Genomic DNA, 27,249 nt, shown 5'->3' on the forward strand with positions numbered 1-27,249 from the left:
TTGGCAAAGATTAAGGCATATTCCTGACATGGACATTGGCTCTGGTCAACCTGTTTTCTATTGTAAGCACCCTATTAGAGAATTAGGAGAGAGTGATTTTTCTTTATCCTGGAAATTCATCTGTTGTTTTGCAGAAATAGTTGTCCACACTTTCACTAAATTTCACCTGTCTCTGTATGGTAAAAAAAAAAAAAGTGCAGCCATTATCAACCCACTGCAGGATGGAAGCCTCCTCAACAATTCATGCTGAGGGAAATGGACCATAATCTGCCACGCTGGTCCAGTGCGGGCTGGCAGATCGACCGTATTCAGCAGTCAGGGGCTTGAACCCCGGTCTACTCAAAGAGCGTGTGCTACTGCACTCCCGCTCCTGCCCACTCGGCTACGGATACTGTACAATAAAGATTTCTTCTTCTACAAGTGGTCTCTAAATCAGTTTTCTTTTAGCTGCTGTGCAAGTAACTTTATACAGTATCTAAGAGGAAATCCGTGAGTGTAGAGGAAAAAGTGGAAGTGCTTAATAGTGTAGATCGGGGCATTAAAAAAAAAGAAGAAGAAAAAAGAAAAGAAATCGCTTTAAAATTTGGTATCTCTACTAGTAGTGACATAGTTTTTCAGAATGCCAGCCATTCTGAAAGATGTTTCGATTCTCAAACTGTTTGAGGAAACGGGACCCAGTCGGCAGCGTGCAAAATTATGCCTGTGTGAAGATGTAGATGAGGCTGTTTTTAAGTGGGTGAAGTTAATTCGATACCAAAACATGTAGACAACAGGACCATTAATAAAAGGAAATAGTATGGAGTACACACAGGATACACAGGTATCCTGTGTGTTATCAGACACTCAGCCTAAAACACTGATGGATCCAATATCTCTCTATTACAGAAGATTTAGGAGAAGTCCGGTTGGCCTGCCTCCCTAAAATCCACTCATGCACACCTTCTCGATGGTAAGCCCCGTTACGTCACTTAGGTGGCAACGAACGTGTAGAGTGGTTCTCTTCAAGACGCCTGGTCAGCGTGAAGAGGAAAAGACCAAACCCTCCAGCAATGAGAGCACAACAATACAAATGGCCCTCAGTCCCCAGCAGCTTTCACTCTCCCTCTTACGGCAGCGAGAGGATCAGAGTGGAAGCAGAGGGTGCTAAGAATCTCTGGGTACGACCAGGCTGCCATGCACGGAAATTGAACTTGGCCTGTTATAACGTACAATCACTCATCGGTGAAGACAGGATATTAGAGCTGGAAAAGGAATTAGAAAATGTGAATTGGAATATCATCGGTTTGGCTGAAACAAGAAGAAGAAATGAATCACTTATAAGTTTATCAAGTGGAAATCTGCTGTACACCAATGGAAACAGTGAAAGGAGTGAAGGTGGAGTTGGGTTTCTGGTCCATAAAGATATTAAAAACAACATTTTGGAATTCAAAAGTACATCACCAAGGGTGTCGAGGCTAATACTCAAGATTTCTAAGAGGTACAAGCTAAAGATTATAATGATTTATGCACCAACATCGAGCCATGATGATGAAGAGATTGAAGAAATGTACACTGAAATTGAGAGTCTTCTAGATGAGCAGAAAACCCACTACACTATTATTATGGGCGACTTCAATGCTAAGGTTGGAAAAAGGCAAAACAGCGCAGAAAGAGGAACTATAGGAAATTTTGGAATTGGTGAAAGAAATAAAAGAGGTGAAAGACTTGTGGAATTTGCAGAATCTCAAGAACACTTTTTTCAAGAAAAGGGTGAACAGAAAGTGGACATGGAAGAGTCCAAATGGATTAACAACTAATGAAATCGACTTCATCCTCACTAACAGAAGATATATTGTGAATGACGTTACCGTCCTGAATAAGGTAAATGTTGGAAGTGACCACAGAATGGTAAGATGTACACTTGATATAGATGTAGGAAAGGAAAGGAAAAAACTGACTCGAGTAAATAATACAAAGGTCTTTGAAATAACAGAGGAGGAGAAAAAGCAGTATGTACTGCAACTTAAGAACAAGTTTGAGCTTCTGCAGACTGCTCAGGACCAAGATATCGACGAGGAATATTACAACTTTCTGAAAGTGATAAAGCCCAAGAAACCTATAGGGAAACAGAAATCCAAAGAAGAAAAAATTAGTCAAGAAACACTTGTCATGATGAACCAAAGACGACAAATGAAGAGCAAGAAAAACACTGACAGGGAGAAAATTGAGTATACTGAGTTATGCAAAGCCATTAGAAAGAGACTCAGAGAGGACATAAGAAGATTTAACACAAGAAAAGTAGAACAAGCATTAAGGGAAAACAAAGGATTTAAATCAGCAGCCATGAGCAGTAATACAGAAAGACAAATGATACTGAAACTGAAGAATAGCGATGGTGTACTTATAAACAGCAGAGAAGGCATAATTCAAATAGCAGAAGACTACTATAGAGAATTATACAAGGAGCAAGGGAATGATACCAGCAGTGGGGAAGATGGATTGCAAAACAGCAACACATACGACATACCCGATATTCTTCCTGATGAGGTAGAACATGCATTGAAGAAAATGAAGAATCGGAAAGCCCCGGGGGAAGATAAAGTTACTGTAGAGTTGTTAAAATTGGGAGGAAGAGACATAACACAAAAACTGGCAAGGCTCTTCACAAAGTGCATTAGCCAAGGTGTGATGCCTAAGCAGTGGAATAATGCAATCATAGTTTTGCTGCATAAGAAAGGAGATAAATCAGAAATTGGAAATTATAGACCAATTAGCTTGTTAGCTTGCTTAGATATGTTATCCCATATCTACAAGTTGTTCACAAGGGTCATTACTAACAGATTAGAAAGAATACTTGATGAGAATCAACCGAAAGAGCAAGCTGGCTTTAGGACAGGATTCTCAACTATGGATCACCTTCACGTAATATCACAGCTAATGGAGGCGCCTCCGTAGCCAGGTGGGAAGGAGCAGCAGTGCGTAGCACATGTTTCTTGATTAGACCGGGGTTCGAGCCCGTCACCACCAAATACGGAGGATGCGGAAAGGTCAGGAAATGACCACCGCATATCCCGGAGCAATATGGCCTTAGTTGCTAATGCTCCTAAAAACCAAAACAACAACATCACAGCTAATGGAGAAAGCAAATGAATATAAAACACCATTATGCCTGGCATTTGTGGATTATGAAAAAGCATTTGACTCCATACAGCATAAGGCAATGTTTCGGGCACTGGAAAGACAAGGCATAGATACTCCATATATTATGATTTTGAAGAAAATATATGAGAGTGCTACCTCCTTTATTAGACTAGACAAAGACAATAGCAAATTTAAAATCGAGAAAGGAGTTCGACAAGGAGACACAATATCTCCGAAGCTGTTTACTGCTGCCCTTGAGGAAGCTTTCAGAAGATTAGACTGGTCGCAGAAAGGAGTCAATGTGAACGGAGAGTACCTAAACCATTTACGATTTGCAGATGACATTGTGGTCATAAGCCACGATCCCAAAGAATTAGAGGAAAATCTTAATCAGTTATGCACAGTTAGTAAGGATTTTGGACTAAAGATGAATATGGCTAAAACAAAAGTAATGATGAACAAGTATGCCACGGAAAGGGAAATAATGATTGAAGGAGCAGTAATTGAAAAGGTGGAGTCATATACTTATCTGGGACAAGTTATTAGCTGTAATAATGATAAATGGCTGGAAGTCAAGAGAAGAATAAATTTTGGATGGATAGCATTCAGGAAATATAGTCACATACTGAAGAGCAATATCCCAGTTTGTCTGAAACGTAAAATAATGAATCAATGTATACTCCCCACCATGACTTATGGAAGTGAAACTTGGGCACTCACCAAAAGAATGGAAGAGAAGCTAAGAACTACACAGTGAAGAATGGAACGAATTATATTGGGAATCGGACTGTTAGATAAGAAGAGAAACACATGGATTAGGCAGCAAACTCAAGTAAAGGACATTCTTATCAAAACTAAAGAACTAAAATGGTCTTGGGCAGGACACATAGCTCGAAGACATGATGACAGATGGACTAAGAAAATAACAGAATGGTACCCAAGAGGAGCTAGAAGAAAACCTGGAAGACAAAGGCGGAGATGGATAGATGAAATTCATGAGTTTTTGAGTAGTAAATGGATGGCCAGTGCTCAAAACAGAAGGAACTGGAAAGTTGCTGGAGAGGCCTTCATCCTGCAGTGGATTGAAAATGGCTGATGATGATGATGGAGTACATATCTTTTCTGGGGCATAAAACATTCAAAGCCAGCTCTGGTTGGCTGGACAAATTTAAAAAGCACCATCGCTTACTTGAAAAAGTTATTTCTGGTGAAAATGGGGTTGCAGCAATTGAAGAAGAAAGTGGAGTTGAAAAGAAACAGTTTTGAAAAAAATTATGGAAGAATACAAAGGTCTATTTTTTGAATGTTTGCCAAAAAAGACACTGACTTTCAAAGGCAATAAATGTGTAGATGGTAAAAATAGTAAGGAGAGAATTACAGTCTTGGTTGGTGCAAATATGGCTGGTAATGAAAAACTGAAGCTTTTGGTAATAGGCAAAAGTAAACAACCCTGATGTTTCAAAGGATTAAAGTCGTTAGAGTTGGACTACAACAAAAAAGCTTGAATGACAACTGAAATTTTTGTACAGTGGATTTTAAATTTCAATAGAAAGGTGATGAAAGAACACAGAAAAATTGCTTTGATTGTCGACAACTACCCTGCCCATCTTCACTCGGTAATTTTGAACTTTACAACTGTGAAGCTTGTTTTCTTCCCTCTGAAGACCTTGTCTAAACTGCAGCCAATGGACAAAGGCATTATCATGAATTTGAAAATGCACTACTGAGGGCGCATACTGAAAAAAAATTATACTGAGAATAGAAACCAACTAACCTATAGATTCTGTTATAGATTTGCCGATGTGCATATCAGAGTTGGAAAAAGTTTGGAGTCAAGATGTGATGGAAACAACGATTAAGAATTGTTTCACAAAAGCAGGTTTTGCTAAAATGCCAATCTGCTAAATTGGGAGATTGGCATTTGATGAGAGGGATGAACTGCTACAAGACATTGAGCGATCTTGGGAAGAACTCCAAGCAAGAGGTTTGATCAGTGGAGAATTTGTTCTTGAAGAATCTTTAGGAATTGATAATGTTGTCATAGTAGGTGAATATCCAAGTAACTCCAACATTTTGGAGAGTATTCAAAGAACTAGTGACAATATCGACGATGAGTTAGATGAAAATGAGAGCAATGAAGGCGATGGATGCAATATTAAACCTTTCAAATATGAAATGTTGGCAGCATTTGAAACTTTGCATCGAAGCCTTTAGTCAGGGCTAGATTTTGGTGTTTGTAGGCCCTAGGCACTTTTATTCCAAAATGTGCTAAAAAAGGGATAAAATGTTTCTTCTATTTTAACACTTTGACTCTGAATCATTTCAATTAATGTGACTCAAGTTTCAGCTATAATAAATGATAAAATACCTCAATTGATGGAGCGACCATCACTTTGATTCTTCTAATTTCGAGAACAGTCGCTAGATAGCGTATGTTCTCGAAATTGAAGCTCCTAGAATTGATCGCGCATGTTTTTCAGCTCATTTTTCTGCTAGCCATGGTGAAAAGAGTGAACTCCTGCTGTTTTTAAATTTTTTCCCTTCCTTTGTAGACCCTAGGCACTGTGCCTATGGTCCCTAAAGGAAAATCAAACCCTGCCTTCAGTGTGAATAAAATGTGCCAGAAAATAAATTTGAGTGCTTAAACAAATGCAAACATTTTTAGGAACGATGTACAGTAAAATCCAGTGTACAACAAAAAATAACCAAATATTTTACGACATAATTCTTAAAAGTGTACTAATATATTGTGTGTGTCATGTACCTAGTCATTAAATTAATTGTTTTAAAATGTTAGAAAATTTATTCATTCCCACATATTTCTGATTTATTTTACTGTATTGCTGAATGTTGAATTAGTATTTTTAATTGTTGAAAAGGTCATATTTCTTTATAACAAAATTTCTGTATAATGAATTTTTTCAGGCGAACGATCGATTTCGTTATATGGAGGTCCGACTGTAATTAATAATAAACAATGAAACAGTAAAAAATTACTTAAATGTAGTTCACAAAAGGTACTGGAAGTGCTTACCATTCTGCTGAATGCAAGCATTCACTGATTTCACCATATTCTGTGCCACTTGACAAAGAGTTTGATTTATTCTTGCAGTAGTTTCTGAGATATTAATTTTCACTTGTTCTATGGTGTGAGGGCTACTGTCGTAAGCAAGACCTTTGAGATGGGCCTATAGAAAGAAATCTAGTGGAGATAGGTTGGGAGACCTAGGGGAGCCATAAACCCTTCTCCAAAAATTTCTTGCCGTAATTGGGTTGTTTGCATGTTAAGTAGTTCTGGCTTGCTGAGACCAGGAATACCTCTCATTGACTGAAAGCAAAGCAAAACAATAAACTGCATTAAAATATTTTGATAATGTTCTGAGTGTCCTCAAAGAGTATTGGGCCAATAATTTTGCACTGTGAGAATGTACACTAAATGCCAGTTTTAATTGAATACAACGGACTTTCATGATATGTATGAGTATTGTCCAAATTCCATAATTGATCATTCTGGCTATTAATATAGCTGGTCAGATGAAACCATGCTCCATTGGGAAAAAAAAAAAGGTTTTGTCTGACACTTGAATGTTATTATGAACAATGGCCTAATTACAATAATGAAACTTAGAGGCATGATTTCTGGTCTCTAATTCATGAATGGCATTGATGTAATACACTCCCAAATGCAACAAACAAGTAGCTGTAAGCACATGAAAATTTTTCTCTCTAAATAACCACTCTTATACCACAAGTAAGTCACAATAGAATCAATTATTATTGTTCCAACAGAAATTGGCTCATGCATATATGAACATTTAATGAACTCTAAATCACTGTACAAAAGCAAACGAAAGCAAAAAAAAAAAAAAAAATCTATTAGTATTAAACCAAATAACTCCACATACCTTCAGTATGATACATACAATGTGATACTTGTGCCTGCTTTGCTGAAAACAGATGGCTGATGCGTGGCAGAATCGTTGACAATGAAAGCCTCACTTTTTCATCAATGGGCCTGAGTCTCTCCCTCTTTGATGTTTTAATTTCAGTCAAGGTCAAAAAGCCCAGTTCACACAAATATGTAGTTGAAAATGGTAATAACATATTAATTGCTATCTTGGAGCTAGCCGGGTATTCTTCCCTTATTGACAACCAAAATATGTCCAACTGTGCTTCACGATGTTTTAATCGCAGTGTTCTGTCTGCCTTTAGATCTGTTTGTTCCTCTTGTACGTTCATCAGAAGACATTTTGCATCCGTAACAAATGGATCACAAACCCAGTCGAAATCGTCAATGCTCTCTCCAAAATAATCCTTGAACTACTGCCTCAAGTTATCTAAATGTTCTTTAATAAAGTCCCTCACCACTTTATTACCAGCAGCAAGCAGCCATACAGTTGGGAATATCTCAAATGACCCATTTGCAATGCATTGTATCCACAAATACAGCTTATTCTGAAAGCTTTGAAACTTATCCATACTTGTAAAAAGATTTCCGTTCTTGCCTCGCATTTTTTGGTTCAATTCATTCAAGTGAACGAAAATATTAAAATATTGGAAAGATATGCCAAATTGGTCACCCATTCATCATCTGCAAATAACTGCATACTCATGCCCTCAACTGTTAAAAATGTCTGTACCTCCTCCTTAAGTTCAGAAAGGCACATTAACACTTTGCCACGTGATAACCACTGCACTTCTGTATGTGGCAGGAGTGTTGGTGTATTCAGATCCCATTTCTTGATACAAAATGGAAAAAAGCCGCGAATTGAGGGGCTGCAATTTGACGAAGTTTACGACTTTTACTGCTTCGTCCAGCACAACTTTCAGACCAGATGGCAGACTTGGCAGCAATAGCTTCATGGTGAATAAGACAATGGTCACATCATATGTCAGGATTCACTTCGCACACTTTAACCCAAAGGCTTTAACTTGACTTGTTGTGGAAGTGGCTCTGCCTGTGCAAATGCTAACACAATCCTTCCAATTTAATTCATTTTGGAGCATATATTCATTGGTAACACTAAATATTTCTTCACCAGTGGCTCACTCAGGTAGTACTTTGCGAAAAAAGAAATTGTTGCAATTACATCTCCAACGATGAACCGAACATTGGCAAGAAGTTGAGCATGACCACTAACATCTGTGGGCTCGTCGATCTGAAGTGAGAACTGACTGCTGTTGATTTTCTCAATGTCACTGAACAAATCACTGGCTTGGCAACTAATTGTGTCAGCTAAGAGTGGAATTTTTGAAATTTCATTAGCAGCTTCTGGGCCCACAACTATTTTCACCATCTCTTTACAAGCTGGCATTAACAAAGTTTTGGCTATTGTGTGTGGCTTTTTGGCCTTTGCAATAAGTTCAGTTACTTTAAAGCTAGCTTCCTGTACTTTTTCCGAAACATGTACCGACGGACTCATGAACTTTGCCTGTTTTTTTGTTTTGTTGCAACAACCATCGAAAATAATTGACATCTTTGTATGCCAGAGAAGAATGTTTTGTTGAGAAATGTCTTTTCAGTTTACTAGGAACCATAGCAGCATTAATCAGTTTTTCTCCATACATGACACACTCGGAGATTGGGCATGTTTTATCGCCACACCAGAAAAACAAAAGACAAATAATTATCACTACACTGTCTGCACACTTAATTTCTGTTTCTTTTTTTTTGGGGGGCTTGTCACTTTCAGGACTTGCACTCGTGGATGGAATACTCCTTACGAGGAACTTGTCCATTGTTAAAAAAAGAAAATAGTACAATCAACATTGTTATGGCTTGCGATCACAGTTTTCTGACTATTTCAGAACACAGCTTTGAGGAAACTGAAAGTGATAGACACGGGACAAATACTCTTCAAACAGGGAGGGGCATAACTATCGCTTTAAAATATAGTGTTATAAGAAAGGGTGGGTGCATCAGCACAGGAACAAAGTAATAAAGTTGAAGTAGCACAGAGAAACAGGGACAGATATCAAAACAAGCCAATAAAATAATAAAAAAAAGACGGGAGTTGTTTTGCTAATCCTTACGCTTTTAAGGAACAGCACATACGTACCTAACTTTAATGAGCAGCATCTTATTTCAGTCAGTGCAGTGACAAAATAAGAAATATTGAAAGGGCAAACATGCAAATAACTTGAGAAAGCGAGTGTTGGATACTCACACAAAAAATAATTTACCATCTCATATGTACAACATTGTGTTTCAGTAAAAATGCCGTTACAAACATATATAAAAACTATAATTGGGAGTAAATAATGTACAGTAATTTTTTAAGATAGGTAAAAGTTCTCAGTTGTTAATTTCTAATCATATTATTTATAGGCATACAACTTCAGCAAAGTTCGCGGCAAGGCACACCTGTCATCTTTTGGTGGCACACAGGTTGCAGAACTGTACTATACAGTTGGGTAATCCCATCATCAGATGGTACATGGCCATACTAAAGTAAGATTCTGGCAAGGTTCCTGAAATGTTACCTAATTGTATAGTAAATTTAGTCAATAGGCTAAATAAACTAAATTTAAAAAACTCACATGGTATAAGAATGGTAATTTAGAGAGAAAAATTTCAGGGAAAATCATCACTAATGTCCTTTCCTAACTTTGTTGGAACAGTTTTTGTAATGATTTAGAGGGAGACCGCAATAAACCGAGTCTCACATTTTCCAGGGCATTGTCATTTATGACCATGCACCTGCGATTATGCTTTCAATCACACACACAGATTCTGTCTCTTCAGACTTTCCAATAAGGCAGTAAATTATGGTTTTGTTTGGCACCTCATCTTACAAGAAATCGAGATGCCAGACAAAGCCGTACACTTGTTGGAAAGCTTCTTGGCACAGTGCATAAGGTTTCTTATCAAAATAATGCTTTACTATGAAAATTCTCTGTTTGAGTCAGAGCCACCTTTATCAAAAATTCTCATTTTTCTCTGGCCTAATACACCAATACATGTCAATTTTCCATGTTCCTAATGGCTCATTTGCTGAAAGTTGTCTCACTGGTTAAACTCAGTCAGCTCACTCTGCCAACAAACAATGTATGGATTTTTTTATGTGGGGCTGTGTAAAGGACAAATGGTATGCAAAAAAAAGTTAATGTCACAGAGTAAAAAAAACTGGACTGAACAGGCAGTGACTTCCATTTCTCAAGAGAAGCTCCAAAACGCTTAGAATTAAATATTCTAAGCGTTTTGGAGAAATTTAGAATCTTGATATTCTAAATGCTACTAAAGGTGCCCACGTGTAGGCACCTTTAGTAGCATTTAGAATATCAAGAAATGTGGTTGTGTGATAAATTCTTTGAGTTGCTATATTTAGTGCAGCAAACTATTTTATAATACTTATAATAATGAATTTTTAATTGCTTCAGTAATCAAGTGAATAAGTTATAGACACCCTGTATTGTTTTAGCAAACAGTTTTCTTTATCAAAGCAATTTTTTAAGAGTAATTATTTAGTGAATTTTTTATTATTATTATTGTTAAAATCAATAAAATCAATTCTCAATTCTTTTGCTACAAAAATACCCGATTTTTCTTTTTATTTCATTAATAGATCTCTGCTCTATTACTTGCATTTGATATGCTCCAAGTGTGAATAGTGATATCAGCTTCACAGAAAGGTCTGATAAAACTTAGTAGTAAATAGTTATGTTGTATATCAAAATTGTAAATATGATTTTCTCACACTTTCAATAGGAGGAATAATAGTGATCTTCGAATTCTAACCTTTGAGCAGGAAGAAGGATATTATGGTCATATAGAAGAAGCCTCTTTAAAAGTACCTAATTTTGGTGAGTTGGATGTTAATGTTAAATATTAATTCTGTTTTAAAACTTAGTTGTTAAATTAAAAAAAAAACAAAAAAAAACAAAAAAAAAAACAGACTAGTTGATAAATTGTCTTATTCTTTTTTTTTTTTTTTTTTTTAACAGGCTGCAAAAAATCATTCAACTTGTCATGCAACTTAAAATATGTAGAAGTTACTTATTTCTTAGATGATCTTATTTGGCCTGTTTGTAGTGTGCAATAATATGAAATCTGTAACAAAGATGTGGCTTTCATAAGTAATGGGACATATTCCAGTGTTGGTCTTCTCTCACAACTAGAAATATTGCCTTTGCACCTGAACTTAGCAGCAGTATTTTAATCAATATTTATGCACTTTCATCTTTTGGATGGAAATGAAATTCATTGCCACAGAATGTGATTTTATGTTAAGCTTCCATGTAGATTTGGTCATCTGATGAAAACAGACTACCATTTGATTGGCTGAATTATCTGAGCTAGTTGCTACCAATCTTGTTTTTCTATGTATTATTATTAAATGTATTGATGCCTTTTCTTTTGCTTCCTGATTCTTGTTATGAAGGTCATAAACACAATTACACAAGTTAGCATTATATTAGTTGAGGCATATGATGCAAGAAAGCAAGCTTATAGAGCAGCGGCCAAAAAAAAAAAAAAACAACTTTCTCATTTCACCCATCCGGTCACTCGAAATGTTTGTCTAGTTTAGCCTTAAATTTATTTAAGCTATCAACTTCCACAACAACAGATGGAAGTCTGTACCAGCAATCAACTACCCACTGGCTAAAGGCAAACTTCTGCACATCTATTCTACAACTGTCTTTCCTCAATTTGAATCTATGGCCCCTCAGTTCTTATTCTGAGCAAGGGAAAGTATCCCATCAGCATTGAGCCTGCTCAAACCATTTAATGCCTTATACACCTCAATCAGATCACCTCGCAGGTACCTAGTCACCAGATGCTGCAGCTTACAGAATTTAAGCCTCCCCTGGTATCCCTTTGTTCCTCTCACCAATCTTTGTCCTTCTCTGTACTTGTTCTAGCAACTCTACATCCTTCCAAAAATGAGGCCTCCAGACCAGTACACAGTACTCAAGGTGTGACCCAACCTTATACAAAGGTATAATCACCTCTTTGTCTCTGCTAGCAAAATTCCTATATATCATTGACAAAACTCTGACCTGCAGAGGTGTATCGCTAAAAAAAATAGTACTAGAACTCTCATCGATTAACTACAAATAGTTACCTACGCTTTTTTCATTTGCAAAAATAAATAAGTCAAAGATTAGAATATTTGTTCAGTATTTATTTATAACTATCAAATAAAAATTTCAAAAGTGAAAAACAAAGACAAAAAATTAAAAATCTGAAAAGAAAAAAAAAACGAAAACAAAAACTCCAAAATAATATAAAAAAATACTGTTCAGAAGAAAAATAGATATTTGTACACAGGAACGATTATGTATTCTTGTGTGACTGCCCTTTTTGTTTGTTGGTCAGCAGCAGAACGATGAGACGGCAACCCCTTTCGGACATAAAAATTTGGATTCTATAATTCTAATGGTGAACCGTGTAGTATGCTCCTCATCATACGATTTTCGCACATGTGCACAGAAGGTTATGTGAGACTGGTTGTTTCACGAGAGGTACCATGAATCGAGAGCGAACGACGAGGACGCCAGACAATGAGGAGAATGTCCTACGTCTTGCAGAAGGCAATCCGAGTACGAATACTCGAGCAATAGGCCAACGATTGGGTATTTCCCAATCCACTGTATGGAGGATACTGTTAACAAACCACATGAGTTCATAACATCTGCAACGCGTCCAATCATTGGAGCCTGCGGATAATATCCACTCCGGAGGACTTTTGCTACTTGGTTTCTTCAACAGAAACGGTTCGCAAATGCTGACTTCTAGCGGGATCGCTGTTCACGCCGCCTCCCGTTCAACATCCTCTACCGCATGACGAAGGCATTTCGGACCCTGCAATGCTATGTGATTCCGATTCGTCTTTGTGCCCCTACACCTCCTGCAAGTTTGTCGCACTGGTAGTGAATCACCCTGTATAAAATATTAAAAAATATATATGTTATATGATATTTATTACAATAATATAATTATGAAAATTAGATTTCATAGTACAAATTATATATATACAATATATAATTTTATTCTTTATATAGAGGTACTAAGTAAACATCAATTATAGATCACCACAAAATTAAAAAGATACTGTACTCCTTTTTATAATGAAATAAATATATAAATTAAAAAATAATAAGTTTAAGTAACTTAAACCCAAATTATGTTGCACCCCTGGAATGTTGTTGCGGCACTCTGGTTGAAAACCACTGGTCTTGGCATATGGCATTGGTTGGGCCACATTTTGAGTACTGTATACAGTTCTGGAAGCCTCAAGTCAAGAATATGAGGGGGATTACTCTTACTAAAAAAGACTGATTTTGTAAATTTCAGTTCTCTTGGAAAGTAGGCACTTGCAAAGATAGCTGATTAAGGCTTTAAACAGATTGAGCAAACTTATTGATGATGGTATTTGAGCAAATTTATTGATGATGGTATTCTAGAGTACTGTGTACAGGTCTGGAGACCTCATTTTAGGCAGGATGTAGAGTTGCTAGAACGAGTGCAAAAGAGGACAAGATTGGTGAGGGGTGCTCTTACAAAAAAAAGCTTAAGTTCAGTTCTGCAAATTGCAGTGCCTGGAGAGCAGGCACCTGCAAGGTGGATTGAAGGCTTTGAATAAGGCTTTGAATGGCTTGAGCAAGCTGAATGCTGATGGGATTCTTCTTTTTCTTGCTCAGATTAAGAACCCGAGGGGGCACAGATTCAAATTGAGGAAAGTCAGTTGTAGAATAGATATTCGGAAGTTTGCCTTTAGCCAGCGGGTAATTGATTGGTGGAACAGACTTCCATCTTTTGTTGTGAAAGTTGATAGCCTAAATAAATTTAAAGCTGAGCTGGACAGGCATTTGGAACAAATGGAGAGGTGAAATGGGAGGATTTTTTTTTTTGACTGATGCTGCATAAGCTTTCTTTATTGCATTGTATGCCTCTACTAATGCTAATGCTAACTCTTTCTCAGACAACATGTTCACAAGGAGGCATAAACTGAAATTGAAAAAGAACAACTGCATGACAGATATGTGAAAATTTGCTTTCAACTTGAGAGTAATTGATTGTTGGAACAAACTATAATCTGGTGTTGTGGAAGTGGGTAGTTTGAATAAATTTAAGGAAGAATTAGACATATTATTAGACAGGGTGGGTAGTGTGTTTTTTTTTATTTTTTTTTTAACTCTGAGCTACCTCACCAAAGGTCAAAGTGATGGCAACTGGTGTCACTCCCAATAAATACCATCCACCACTGGATGCAAATGCCAAATCTTAACAGGTCCACCTCCATAGCTGGATGAAGATGAGAAGTAGAAATATTGAACATTCTGTATGAAAAGGGTGTGGTGCCCGGATAAAGTCACTCGCACGCAGAGGGGTCAGTTCTTTATGGCAGAGGGGTCAGTTCAGAAAGTTGGAGACTGTCTCCTGAGGAAGGCATTGGATTAAGTTGTGCTGTCTCTTGTGGTAGCACAAGAGAAGGTCGACAATCCAGCCTAACCAGCTGGAAGTGCTTCCTGTGTAACTGCACTAGTGACCACCCACGAAGGAAGAAAAAGCCAATGCACAAAGTGGAGCATCAAAATAATATGTTCATCAGAATACAGGATAAAACTACACAATGATTGGAACAGTTCCTGACTGACGAAGGCAAATAGCAGACCAGAGATGGACCATCATCATGAAGAACCCGATAGCTGCTGCAATCTTGGAAAAAATCAAGCAGGATGTGAGTGACCAACTTAAAAGAACGTGGACTGGAGGAGGAACAGCAAGTACAAGTACTATAACCCAGAGCAGCCATCGTCAAAACGAACGAGGTTGTGATATTCATAATTGAAGAAGAGTTGAAGAAGGCTCTAGCAGAATTTGAGGGAATGGACTCCACAAAGACCCACACCATACTAAAGAAGAGACTAACAGAATCCTCTGGCAGGTCACAGACCACCACAATCAATCAATATTACCAGATTATCTCAACAACAATGAAGAAACACAATAATTGGTTTTGTAAATTGCAGTAAAAATTTTGTAAATACCATCCGCACAGCCATATACTTTATTGCTGCAGCAGCCACCAGGATGAATGGAAGAGGAAACTTCAGACCAACAGAAAACAAGACACCAAAGACAAGGAACCTGGGGAAAGAAGGCTGCAGCACAAGATAGAAGGGCTAAAGCAAAGATAGGCCAACTGACCCAGTACTATCAGGGTAACAGAAGTAAAAAACTGATCAGAAAAGTGAAGACCATCCTCAAAAAAGACAACATCCACAGCAAGCATGAGATGTATAATCAAAGGATCGAAGAACACCTGGCACACTCAAGCAGAGCCACCTTGCACTCAGTAAGAGACTTCATCAATATAGGAAGAGTGCCCAAGGAAAACAGACAACCAGATATTTGGTGAAAACCAGAGAGCCTTCTACACGAACATTGGACAAGAGGAGATGGAGGACAATGGACCTCCTGATCAGAAGAGACTCGTGTAATTCTGTGGGTAACTTATGGAGCAATAATGGCTATGCTCCCCTGGATAGACTTAGAATTGGAGAAAAAAAGGGACATAAAAGAGATATAGATTAAGAGATTTGGGTGGAAGAAGTACAATCCATCAGGAAGTCCCACAACTGGTGAACCCAGGGAATAGATAACATTCACAATTACTGGTACAAGTTCAGCTGCGCACACGCGTGCACACACACACACACACACACACACACACACACACACACACACACACACACACACACACACACACACACACACACACACACACACACACACACACACACAGCAGAGAGCAGTTCACTCAGATGATAAGGATCCCTGGCACAATCAAAGAGGCTCTGATTCAAGGAATCACCTATCTGAAGGATAAGGACAAAGACACCACAAACCTGGTGAAGTAAAGACTATCACTTCTTCCCAAACAATGTATAAGATCCTGACCAGTGCATAACTAAGATGTCAGACCACTTGGAGAGCCAGAAAGTCATCAAGCCATAAACAGATGAGCAAAGGATTCAAGGAGCAATTGTCCATAGATGCTGCAGTTATGGAGCAAGCCTACAAGAAGCACCACACCCTGTACATAGCCTACATCGACTACTGCAAGGCCTTTGAATCTGTGCCCCATTGCTGGCTGATTGAGACATTGAAGATCAACAAAGTCAATCAGCCAAAAACACTCCTATTAGAGGCAGCCATGGCAAAATGGAGGACTACTATCAAGGCTGAGAACGTTGTGACCAAACTGATTCCAATCAGAAGAAGAAGAATCTTCCAAGGAGATGCCCTGAGCCCACCATGGTTCTGTCTAGCACTGTCCATTCACCATGCTCAATAACAGCAAGTATAGATATACCCTAAAGGAAGGGAGGAAGAACCCATACACCTTCTCTAACTTGAAGTACACGGATGACATCAGACTCTATGTGGCAACAAAGAATCAACTCCAACAGCTACTCTGGATCACCAAAGAGTTCAACGCTGACATCAGGATGCAATTTGGCCTAGGCAAATGCAAGACCCATGGATTGCAATAGGAAAATCCATTCATTTGAAACTACCCACTGAAGAGCAGTGAAGAGATTGAAGCCATGGCAGAGGAAGCGAGCTACAAATAACTGTGAATAATGTATGCTCAGTAGTTAGAACACATGGAGATGAATGCCCACTTGACTGAGAAATACTATCAGAGACTGTGGAGCTTGCTAAAATCAAAGCCAAATAATGGTGAGAACATGGTTAGAGTCATAAACACCCATGCAGTCCCAGTACTAACGTACTCCTTTGAGATTATAGATTGGACCAACTGAGCTGGAGCCGACCGGGCTAGCCGAGTGGGTAAAGTACCTGCCCGGCAACCCAAAGGTCGCGGGTTCGATTCCCGCCTCGGGCTTGGATCAAAGTACTGCAAAAACCTTGGGAGGTGCAATATGGCCACAGAAGCCGATGCGCCAACAACTACCAAATCAAAAAAAAAAAAAAAAAAAAAAAAACTGAGCTGGAGGAGATTGAGATTGACCAGGATAATGATGTCCAAGAGCTATCAATACCACCCAAAGTCGGCCATCGAGAGACTTACCAGAGCCTGGAAAGGAGGGAAGGGGTTTGACAGACCTCGTTGAACAACAAAAGAAGGTGATTGAGAACCTGAGGGGTTACTTCCTGCAAAACACAGTGCCAATCCATCAAGCCACAAACAAGATAAACAGCATACACTACTGAACTTTAAGAAGGCTATCCTGCTCACACAGGCAGCAGAAACAAAGACAGAAAGATGGCCAAAGAAGGCACTCCATGGGAGACACTACAGTTACCTCCATCAAGCCTACATAGATAAAATGGCTTCTAATGTATGGCTGAAGAGTGGTAGGTTCTTCCTCGAGATGAGGATTCATGCTCACCACCAGGTAATCAGCACTACGAACTACAACAAATACATTGCCAAGGACCCTGGAGTGACAGATGATATGTGTCAATGATGCCACCTGGCCCCAGGTCACCAGGATAATAGTAGTAGTAGTGGCATGTGATGCAAGAAAGCAAGTGTATGAGCTTATACAGCATCAGCAAAAAAAAAAAAAAAAAATCACACCATTCTCTCCAATTCCAGTTCCTCCTTAAATTTATTTAACCTATCAACTTCCACAACGACAGATGGAAGTTTGTTCCAGCAATTAACCACCTGCTGGCTAAAGGCAAAATTCCGCACATCTATTCTACATTTTGAATTTATGCCCCCTTATGTTCGTAATCTGAACAAGTGGAAGGATCCCATCAGAATTCAGCATGCTCAACCCATTCAAGGCCTTATACACCTCAATCAGATCACCGCGCAGGTGCCTAGTCTCCAGCCACTGCAATTTGCAGAACTTAAGCCTCTCTTGGTAAGAGGATCCCTTCATTCCCCTCACCAATCTTGTTGCTCTTCTCTGTACATGCTCAAGCAAATCTACATCCTTCCTAAAATGAGGCCTCCAGACCTGTATGCAGTACTCAAGGCATGGCCTGACCATTGCCTTATACAGAGGACAATCACCTCCTTTTCCCTGCTAGCAAAATTCCTATATATCATTGACAAAACCCCATGACCTGCTCTGGCAGCCTGTCTGCATTGCTCAGTAAACTTCATATCTGACTGCACAATTACTCCCGGGTCTTTTTCATTTTCTACCACCTTAAGTGTAGTACTATACAGTTGGTACGTTTCTCTGGGGTTACTTCTACCCATATGCAGTACTTTGCATTTGTCAAGGTTAAACTTCAGTTGCCACTTCTTAGCCCATCTGCCCAAATTTTCTAGATCCTGTTGCAGTAGCACACTGCCATTGCTGTCATTAACAACTCTGTCAACCTTTGTATCATCTGTAAACTTCGACACTAAGCCTGATATACCTTCATCAATATCATCAATAAATATACAAAACAAAAAATATGTAAGACACTATCGCAAAAATACCAGGCGATCAAAGAAAGAGTACCATATTACAAGTGCAAAGCTCAGGCCATATTAAAGAGCCCTACTCACAAACTATACTGGACTGTGCCATAATAACGGTCAAGGTGATCCCACACACCATACCAGACATAACCCCCACTGACAAGAAGGAAATGGCTACCTGATTGACATAGCAGTGCCTAATGCCAGCAAACTCCAGAAAACCAACAAGGAAAAGATCAAGAAGTACACAGATCTAAGACAGGATATCAAAGAACGTGGCATATGGAACAAGTAATGACCATCCTGATGGCTATGTCAACCGCCATCATGGTGCCAAAGTGCCTCCATAAGAAATTAACAGCAATAGGCCTCCCAGAGAACATTTACATGGAACTGCAGTGTCTTGATTCTTAACACTGTAGATAGTGAACAAGTTCCTCCATCAACAGTAATAATAATACTGCCACTCCTTGCCTTATGTAATACTCAACTTACAGAAATTCGACTTTATGTAAGTTTTTTCCAGCCAGTGCAAACAAAAAAATCGTGGAAACATATTTTGCATCCCGTAGGAATAAATGGAGGTGTCCTGAAAATATTTTAATGTGAACCCAATAACATATTATTTATTATTATTATTATTATTTTTTTGGTAATTTGTTCCAAGACCTTGGAATTTGAAAATTTCTCTATATAACTAAGCTATTTATCTCTGTAAAAGGTCATTTTTGTAATGGAAATTGCACTACACTTTCATCGTTATCATATGGTCCGTTATAAGAATCAATTTTGAACACCTTTGTGATATTACTAAGGAGAATGTCTTTGTGTGTGCTTGATCTAAGGAGTGCGAGGAAATCAGGTGCCAACTCAGTGTTGTTATGGGCCTATATGAGAGCTTGAAGGACAGGATGAAAGCCCTTGAATGATTTAAATTGAGGAGCCCATCGCTCTCAGCTGCCCACATCAATGCAAGAGCTTGCACTTCAACATCACGCAATACAGCGGCAACCCTAAAGGCAGATTGCTGTTCCCGAAAGAACTAGTTGTTGTCAGTGACTCTATTGTCAGGGAAACGGAGAACATATTGTGCAAAAAGGTTAGGTGGAACAGGAACAGGGTATGTTTGCCAGTGGCAAAGGTTGATGACATAGAACAGATATCATCTTTTAAGGGCACAAAAGGTGATGTTGTTGTACACGTTGGCACTAATGATATTAAGAGTAGGAGACTGGCGGAATTACTTAACAAGTACAGGTCAGTGTTGAAAAAAAAAAAGCCATGAGTTAGGTTGAATTTGAAAGTGTTCTCAATTCTGCCCAGACACGATAGGAGGGAGTATATGATGAGAACCTTGTCGATCAATTTGGCCCAGGAGTGCAAAGCTCAAAGGGCAGAATTTTTCTCAGCCTCTTCTGTGCTTGTTAACAGGAGAGACTGCTTCTACAGGGATGGGATACACTTAAATAGAAAGGGTGCAAGAATATTTGCTGATGCTATCGAGGCAGTGTTAGGTGGGTCGGAAAACTGCTAGCTTCGGGGGATTCAAGGACTAATAGATTAACAGTAGCCACTGGCAGAGATGAAAGTGATTCTTGCACTGCTTCTATTGGAATGAGCAGCAGCAGCCGGGAAAACAAGATGCAGGGTATTTCAGAGACTGCTGGAAGTCATTGCGGTACATCCACCCCGGGTGCCTTTTTTATGTTTATCTTCAACAATTTCTCGTCCACTTTCCTCTCAGTTATTACAAAATTATCTAGCTCACTGCCAGAGTTTACTTCACCTCTGGCATTCCCCTCTCTGAATAACTCCTCATGGCACCTCTGTAGCCAGGTGGGCAGGAGCAGCAGTGCGTAACACACGCTTCTAGATTAGACCAGGGTTCGAGCCAGTGACCACTAAATACAGAGGATGCGGAAAGGTCAGGGAATGACCACCGCATATTTCCGGAGCAAAATGGCCTTAGTTGCTAATACTTCTAAAAAAAAAAAAAAAAACCAAACAACAGTGTGCTGAAGTGGGATTTACTCAAAGAGGCAACTGCCATCAGGAGTAAAGGGAAGGGTTTTGGCTTTTGTTAAGGTGACTATGGTGGTCTGAGACAGTATTTAAATTCTGTGCGGTGGGACCAACTGATGATGTTACCAACAGCAAATTCAAAATGGGAAGTATTCAAAGAATTAATCTTGGAAACTACTAGGCTTTTCCTACTAACTAAGAAATATTGTTCAAGATATAGGCCTAAATTGATGTCAGATGAACTGATTAGACATGTGGCAGAGAAGAAATATGCATGGGTTACATATAAACATATAATTCAACAGGTGACATGGAAGCCTATGATAGATATAAGCGGGTCTGTAACCAAGTTTCTCATAATCTGCAGGCAAAGGCAGATTACGAGAAACCTTTGGCAAAGGATGCAAAGAAAAACAGAAAACAGTTCTTTACTTATGCAAACTCTAGAAGGAAGGGGATTAATCAGATTGGTCCACTTGATGTCAGTGGTTCAACTGTTGATGATCCTGCTCAGGTAGCTAACAAACTAAATGAATATTTGAATCTACATTCACACATGAGGAGGATTGGTGGATTGGTCATTCAGGGAGGGGAATGCCAGAGGTGTATTAAACTCTGGCAGTAAGCTAGATAGTGTTGTGATAACTGAGACCAAAGTGGAGGAGAAATTGTTGAAGATAAACATAAGAAAGGCAACTGGGGTGGATGGAATCTATCCAGTTATATTAAAGGAGGCAGCAAAGGAAATAAGCAAACCCTTAGCCATAATTATGAGAGCTTTCTTGGACTCAATGGAGGTACCCATGTACTGAAGATGTGCAAATGTGACTGCAATTCACAAAGAAGATCAAAGGGTGACACAAGCAATTATAGACCTGTTAGTTTAACCTCTTTTCAAGGGGAATTAATGGAGGCACTGGTTAAAGAAGCACTACAGGATCATCTAGACAAGACTTCAGTTATAGCTCGGACACAGCATGGTTTTGTTAAGGGGAAGTCTTGTCTGACCAGTTTGATTGGATACTATGATCTGGTCACAAAAGAACTGGATGCAAGGAATAACTTTGATATCATATATTTGGATCTTAGAAAGGCTTTTGATACTGTTACACATGGAAGACTTCTGCACAAATTGGAGCAGTGTGGCATTGAAGTCAAATTGCTGCTATGGATAAAGGGATGGTTGATGGGGGAAGACAGAGAGTGGTAATCAGTGGACGCTGCTCTTTGTGGACTAATGTTATTTGTGGAGTCCCCCAGGATTCAGTGTTGGGTCCATTGTTGTTTTCTGTATTTATTAATGATATTGATGACAGTATGTCAGGCTTAATGTCCAAGTTTGCAGACTGTATGAAGGTCGGCAGGTTGTTAATAACACTAATGGCAGTACACTGCTGCAGCAGGATCTAGAAAAGTTGAGTAGGTGGGCTGAGAGGTGGCAACTGAAGTTTAACATTAACAAATGTAAAGTACTGCATATGAGAAGCAGTAACCCAGAGGAACATATCAATTGTGTGGTACTACACTGACAGTGGTAGAGAGTGAAAAGGTAATTGTGCAGGCAAATATGAAGTTTTCTGAGCAGTGTAGACGGTCTGCAAGAGTAGCTCATGGTGTCTTGTCAATGGTATACAGGAATTTTTCTAGCAGGGATAAGGACATGATTATCCCCTTGTATAAGGCAATGGTAAGGCCACACCTTGAGTACTGTATACCGGAGGCCTCATTTTAAGAAGGATGTAGAGCTGCTGGAACGAGTACAGAGAAGGACAACAACATTGGTGAATGGAACAAAGGGTTGCTCTTACGAAGAAAGGCTTACATCTTGCAAATTACAGTGTCTGGAAACTAGGCACTTGTGAGGTGATCTGATTGAGGTGTATAAAGCCTTGACGGATCCCATCAGCATTGAGCATGCTCAATGCTGATGGGATCCTTCCTCTTGCTCAGAATAATCGCCTGAGAGGGCATAGCTATGTAAGCTTGCTTTCTTGCCTCATATGCCTTTGCTAAAGCTAATATTTTTCTAAATCAGATTTCTGAAGGTCACTACCATAAAACATTAAAAACAGTTTGCACTTTTTGGTTTATTGTGCTTTTCTGTTAGCACAATGTATTATAAATGATCTTGTTGTATTTGCGATAATACCAATAACTGGAATTCTCTGGGTTTTTACGTTACGTTATTATGGCGAAATGAGTTCCCCTTCACTGAAATATTTAGTCATAATAAAAACATAAATAAATTTTCAGAATCTTCTCTTCATTCTTATTTACTTATTACAATGATGTAGGGAAAGTGACCAACAGAAACTGCAAGCGCTGGCAGTTCTAGCAAATGAAACAAGATTAATTTAGAAATGAGGATGTTTAATTAAGAAGTACAAAGGACAAAGTTTGTCATCTATTGCACAGAATTAGGTCTCACTGCTTCAACTGTAAATACTATTTTAAGGATAAGTATGGCCTCTGTAGCTGATTGGTCAGGAGTACTCTCTGAGTAGACTGGGGTTCAAGCCCCTGACTGCTAAATATGGTCAATCTGCCAACCCACACTGGACCAGCATGGCAGATTATGGTCTATTTCCCTTAGCATGAATTGTTGAGGAGGCTTCCATCCTGCAGTGGGTTTGATAATGGCTGCAGTTTACCATTACCTTTTTAAGGATTAGTACGGCAAACTGCAAGACACGTTTGTGGCAAGCAATGGGTGGTTTAATAGGTTCAGGCATCGCGCTGGTTTCCAAAACATTAAAGTATGCGGTGAAGTTGCCAGTGCCGATTCTGCAGCTGCAGAGAAATTTTGTGATATGTTGGAAAAAACCTCTTCTAAATCTATACAGCCCTCAACTTCCGCAGCAGTGTGCTTATCAGCTGTAGTGTTAATTTTGGCAACAATGCTCAAAAGTTAAAACTTGCTGACGTTATGCCTGTCTCCTCTCTCTTTTTGTAATTTTGTACACTTTTGTGATTTTTCCTATGCATGAGATAAAAAAATTTTTTTTTTAAATAATTTAATTACATGTTCGTGGAACATTTCTTTTTTGCTTCAATCAAATTCAATCAAATTTGCGAGTGCTACATAAGCATTTAGGGAGATTCCGACTTATGTAAAATCCTAACTTATGTAGAGTTCCACGGAACGCGACCCTTATGTAAGTCAGGGAGTCGCTGTACACTTAAGCGGACACTACCACTCCATGTACTATGTAGCAGTACCTGTCATGGGACAGAAAAAAATCCCATAAAGGAGAAAAAAGTTTTATAATAGTAATAATACACTCCATGGCAGAGACTCCAGTGACGATCAAGACCACATAGATAAAATGGCTTCCATTGTACGGCTCATGGGATACTATCCTGAGACTGAAGGATACATGTTCACCATTCAAGACCAGGTAATTAATACCAGGAACCATAGAAAATACATTGCTAAGGAACCACCCAGAGTGATGGATGACATAATCGACGATGGCACCTATTCCCAGAATAATCCAGTATATCACCGCAGGATGCAGGGTAATCATCCAGATGGAGTACACTCATAGACATGACCAGGTTACAGGATAATACATCAGAAGCTAGTGTAGAAATACCAGTTAACAAAAGAAAATGTACTGTATTACAAGTACAACCTACAGGCTGTACTAGAGACCCCAACCCACAATAGTTCTTCCTTGAATTTATTCAAACTACCCACATCTACAATGCCAGGTGAAAGTTGTTCCAATAATGAAGTACCTGCTTTCTGAAGGAAAATTTCTTCACATCTATCTTCCAACCATTCATCCTTAATTTGAATTTATGTCCCCTTGTGTGTGGTTCAAGAAAGAAGAAGGATTCCATTGCATTTAGCTTACTCAATCTCTTCAAAGCTTTAATCACCTCAATGAGATCTCACAGGTTTCTAGTCTTCAGATTGCTTCAATTTGCAGAAGCTGAAGCCTTTCTTGGTACGAGTACCCTTTTTAATATTGGTACAAGTAGTGGCAAACAATACAAGAAAGCAAGCTTAAATATCACCCTCTCTTGCAGTTTTAAAGTATTTCCATTTGCCAATTCCATTTATTTTTCTTCACAGTCTCATTTCTGAAGGTTCTGATTTTTAACAAAGTCTTTATTTCTTACTCAAAATCATATCTTAAAATAGCTTAAAAATTGTGTTATAAAGAGCTCAATTTGTCTTTTTGCTCATTTCTCTTTTATTCTAAGTGAATTTGCTTAATTCTTTGTTTTAAATGGCACAGAGAGAGTTAAGAAAAAGGTGAGAGTTTCCTGTTTTATTTATTATGTTCTTTATTTCTTTGTATAATCTTCCTTCTTCAGTAAGGTCTGCTCCTAGATATACAAAATTACTGTTTCAGTTTTTAATTATGTAGTCTTAAGTGTGAATTAATTTTCATAACTTTGCTTTGTGTAACTAATTTTAATTCCATTTTCTCTACAACCTTTATATATTTTATTTAGAGATTCTTAAAGATGTCGTGGGTTACTACTTAATGGCAGGGTATCATTTGCCTATGATAATGGTTCAATTTTTACATCTCCCACACTAAATTTTGTCCAGCTAGGTTACATTTTGTTTTATTAAATTTTGTTTAGCAGGTTACATTCTTAATGGTTAAATTCTTAAAATGGTCCATAAAAATTTAAACATAAATTGTGATGCTGCATAGCCCTTCCTCACTGCAGTTTTCCTTTTTGTGAAAAACGACATATTCCTTTAAAGGTTATCCTTGATGTTGTATTCTTCTAAAATTTTATAAAGATTTCTAGGTACTTTAACTTTTTTCAAGAAAAAAATCTTAAATACAGGTCTTTATTACATTCTTGACTTTTTATATAATTTGTTTTGATGAATATATTTGTTCCTGGCATTTCCTCTTTGTCTCAAAACCTGACTGTTCTACCACCAAGGTCACATTCTCCTAATACCTCCTAATACACATACTAATACCTTAATATGTACTTGCATAGATGTTTCCTGATGCCACAGTTGTGAACTCTTGAGAGAATCTGTCTTGTTGACTGATTTTTGACCTCTTCTCTGTTTCACTGTTGTAACAGATTTTAACCATCTTTTTGCAGTAACATAGTGTTTCTCCATGTTGTTCTTTTCATGTAAAAATAGTGGAATTATATTGAAATTAGAATTTAAAAATAGAAATTCTGTGAATTTTTTCCTATTTTCTTTAATGAATATGGGCATAATAATGACATCCAAGAATAGTGTGTTATAATTGTTCATTTAGCCATAAAAAAGGCAAACTTTATCCTTCAGTTTTTCTTCTCCACTGTGACATATGCAATATGGTCCTAGGATGATATCCTCTTTCAATTTATTAAATAAATGTACAATACGATAACTCCTCTAACTTGCTTTACCAATGCAGTCTGGAAACAATTTCAAACAGCCATTCCACCCACTGGTAAATTAATAAAATTTTCTTTCTTGTCAGTTACAGTTTTAAGAAACCAATGAAAAATTAGTACAGTTGATACATTATGAACATTAAAACAGGTTGGTAGATGATAAATTGGTCACTACAATGTTTGCAGCAAACTTTACTGTATTTTTTTACAAAGGCTAAAAAAGTGTTAGGTGCAGTTCTATCAATGTTCTGCCATCGAGGTGATTTGTGGGATGATATTATCCACTCAAGAGTGACAATATAAAATATTTAATACATTCATAACAGAAGCTGCATGTCTTTATGAATAAATTTGGCAAATGGTAAATTGTGGACTTTAATGGTTGGCTGACTTTCTGTTGTGAATTCCCAAGACTGAAGTGGTTTTCTTTATGGTAGTCAGAAGTTTACTGGTTCCAAACAGAATTCATACATGGCAAGTTTTGCCACCTCTCAGCCCATTTACTCAACTTTTCCAGATTATGTTGCAGTAGTTTACTATCATTAACAACCCTACCAACCTTTGTATCATCTGCAAACTCAGGCCTGTTATACATTCATCAATATCATTGATAAATACAGAAAACAACAATGGGCTCAACATGGACCCCTGGGGGACGCCACTAATAACATTAGTCCACAAAGAGCAGTGTCCATTGTTTACCACTCTGTCTTCCCTCACCCAACTATGTGAGGAGTTTAAAATTGTACAAAATGTTGGGGTAGGTGTCAGCATTTGCAGTTCTCCTGCACCATCCAAATATCTCAGGCAATACTGCAGGAAACAGAGACATGTAACCCCATCACATTCCGAATTTCACTGTTAGCGTGAACTTCAGCAGCAGATGATCTTCAGAGATCTTCCATACCATCTCTTCTGATCACAAAGGGTGGGGGGGGGGTGTAGCAAGATTCTTCACTCTATAGAATTGATTTTGACTGCTACATAGACCAAATTGCATTCACTCCTTCATAGCAGAGCAAAACTGCTCATTGTAGTTGATGTTCCAAACATCAACTTATAAGTTGATGTTCCAAACATCAACTTATGCTGAAAATGGTGTATATAGCGTTTGTACAGACCTTAATCCCTATTGATGCATAAAACTCCTGATTGATGTTATGGAGGAAGTCGGACAGGATTATTATTATTGTCCTGTCCTTTCAAGTACCGTCTGGTCACTGACTTGAGCTTCCACGACATTTCTGGATGGTTGTAGTATTGTTACACTTCCACTTAACATCAATAACAGTCAACTGTGTATGGTGTAGGCCAGACAGCCTGTTGTACG

At 38.3% G+C, this 27,249-nt stretch overlaps 1 protein-coding gene across 1 annotated transcript in view; it reads left to right on the plus strand.

The window, feature by feature from the left end:
• The window catches only part of LOC150081858 (DNA-directed primase/polymerase protein-like), a 188,712-nt gene that overhangs the window by 153,832 nt on the left and 7,631 nt on the right, over positions 1–27,249 (plus strand). The window contains exon 11 of the mRNA XM_090379767.1: positions 10,829–10,923. Within this exon, the coding sequence (XP_090235893.1) occupies positions 10,829–10,923 (95 nt within the window). The remainder of the gene's footprint in view (positions 1–10,828; positions 10,924–27,249) is intronic.

Source organism: Mastigoproctus giganteus, chromosome 8 (genome assembly GCF_048544385.1).
Source record: "Mastigoproctus giganteus isolate SK-2022 chromosome 8, ASM4854438v1, whole genome shotgun sequence".
NCBI classification, from domain to species: domain Eukaryota; kingdom Metazoa; phylum Arthropoda; class Arachnida; order Uropygi; family Thelyphonidae; genus Mastigoproctus; species Mastigoproctus giganteus.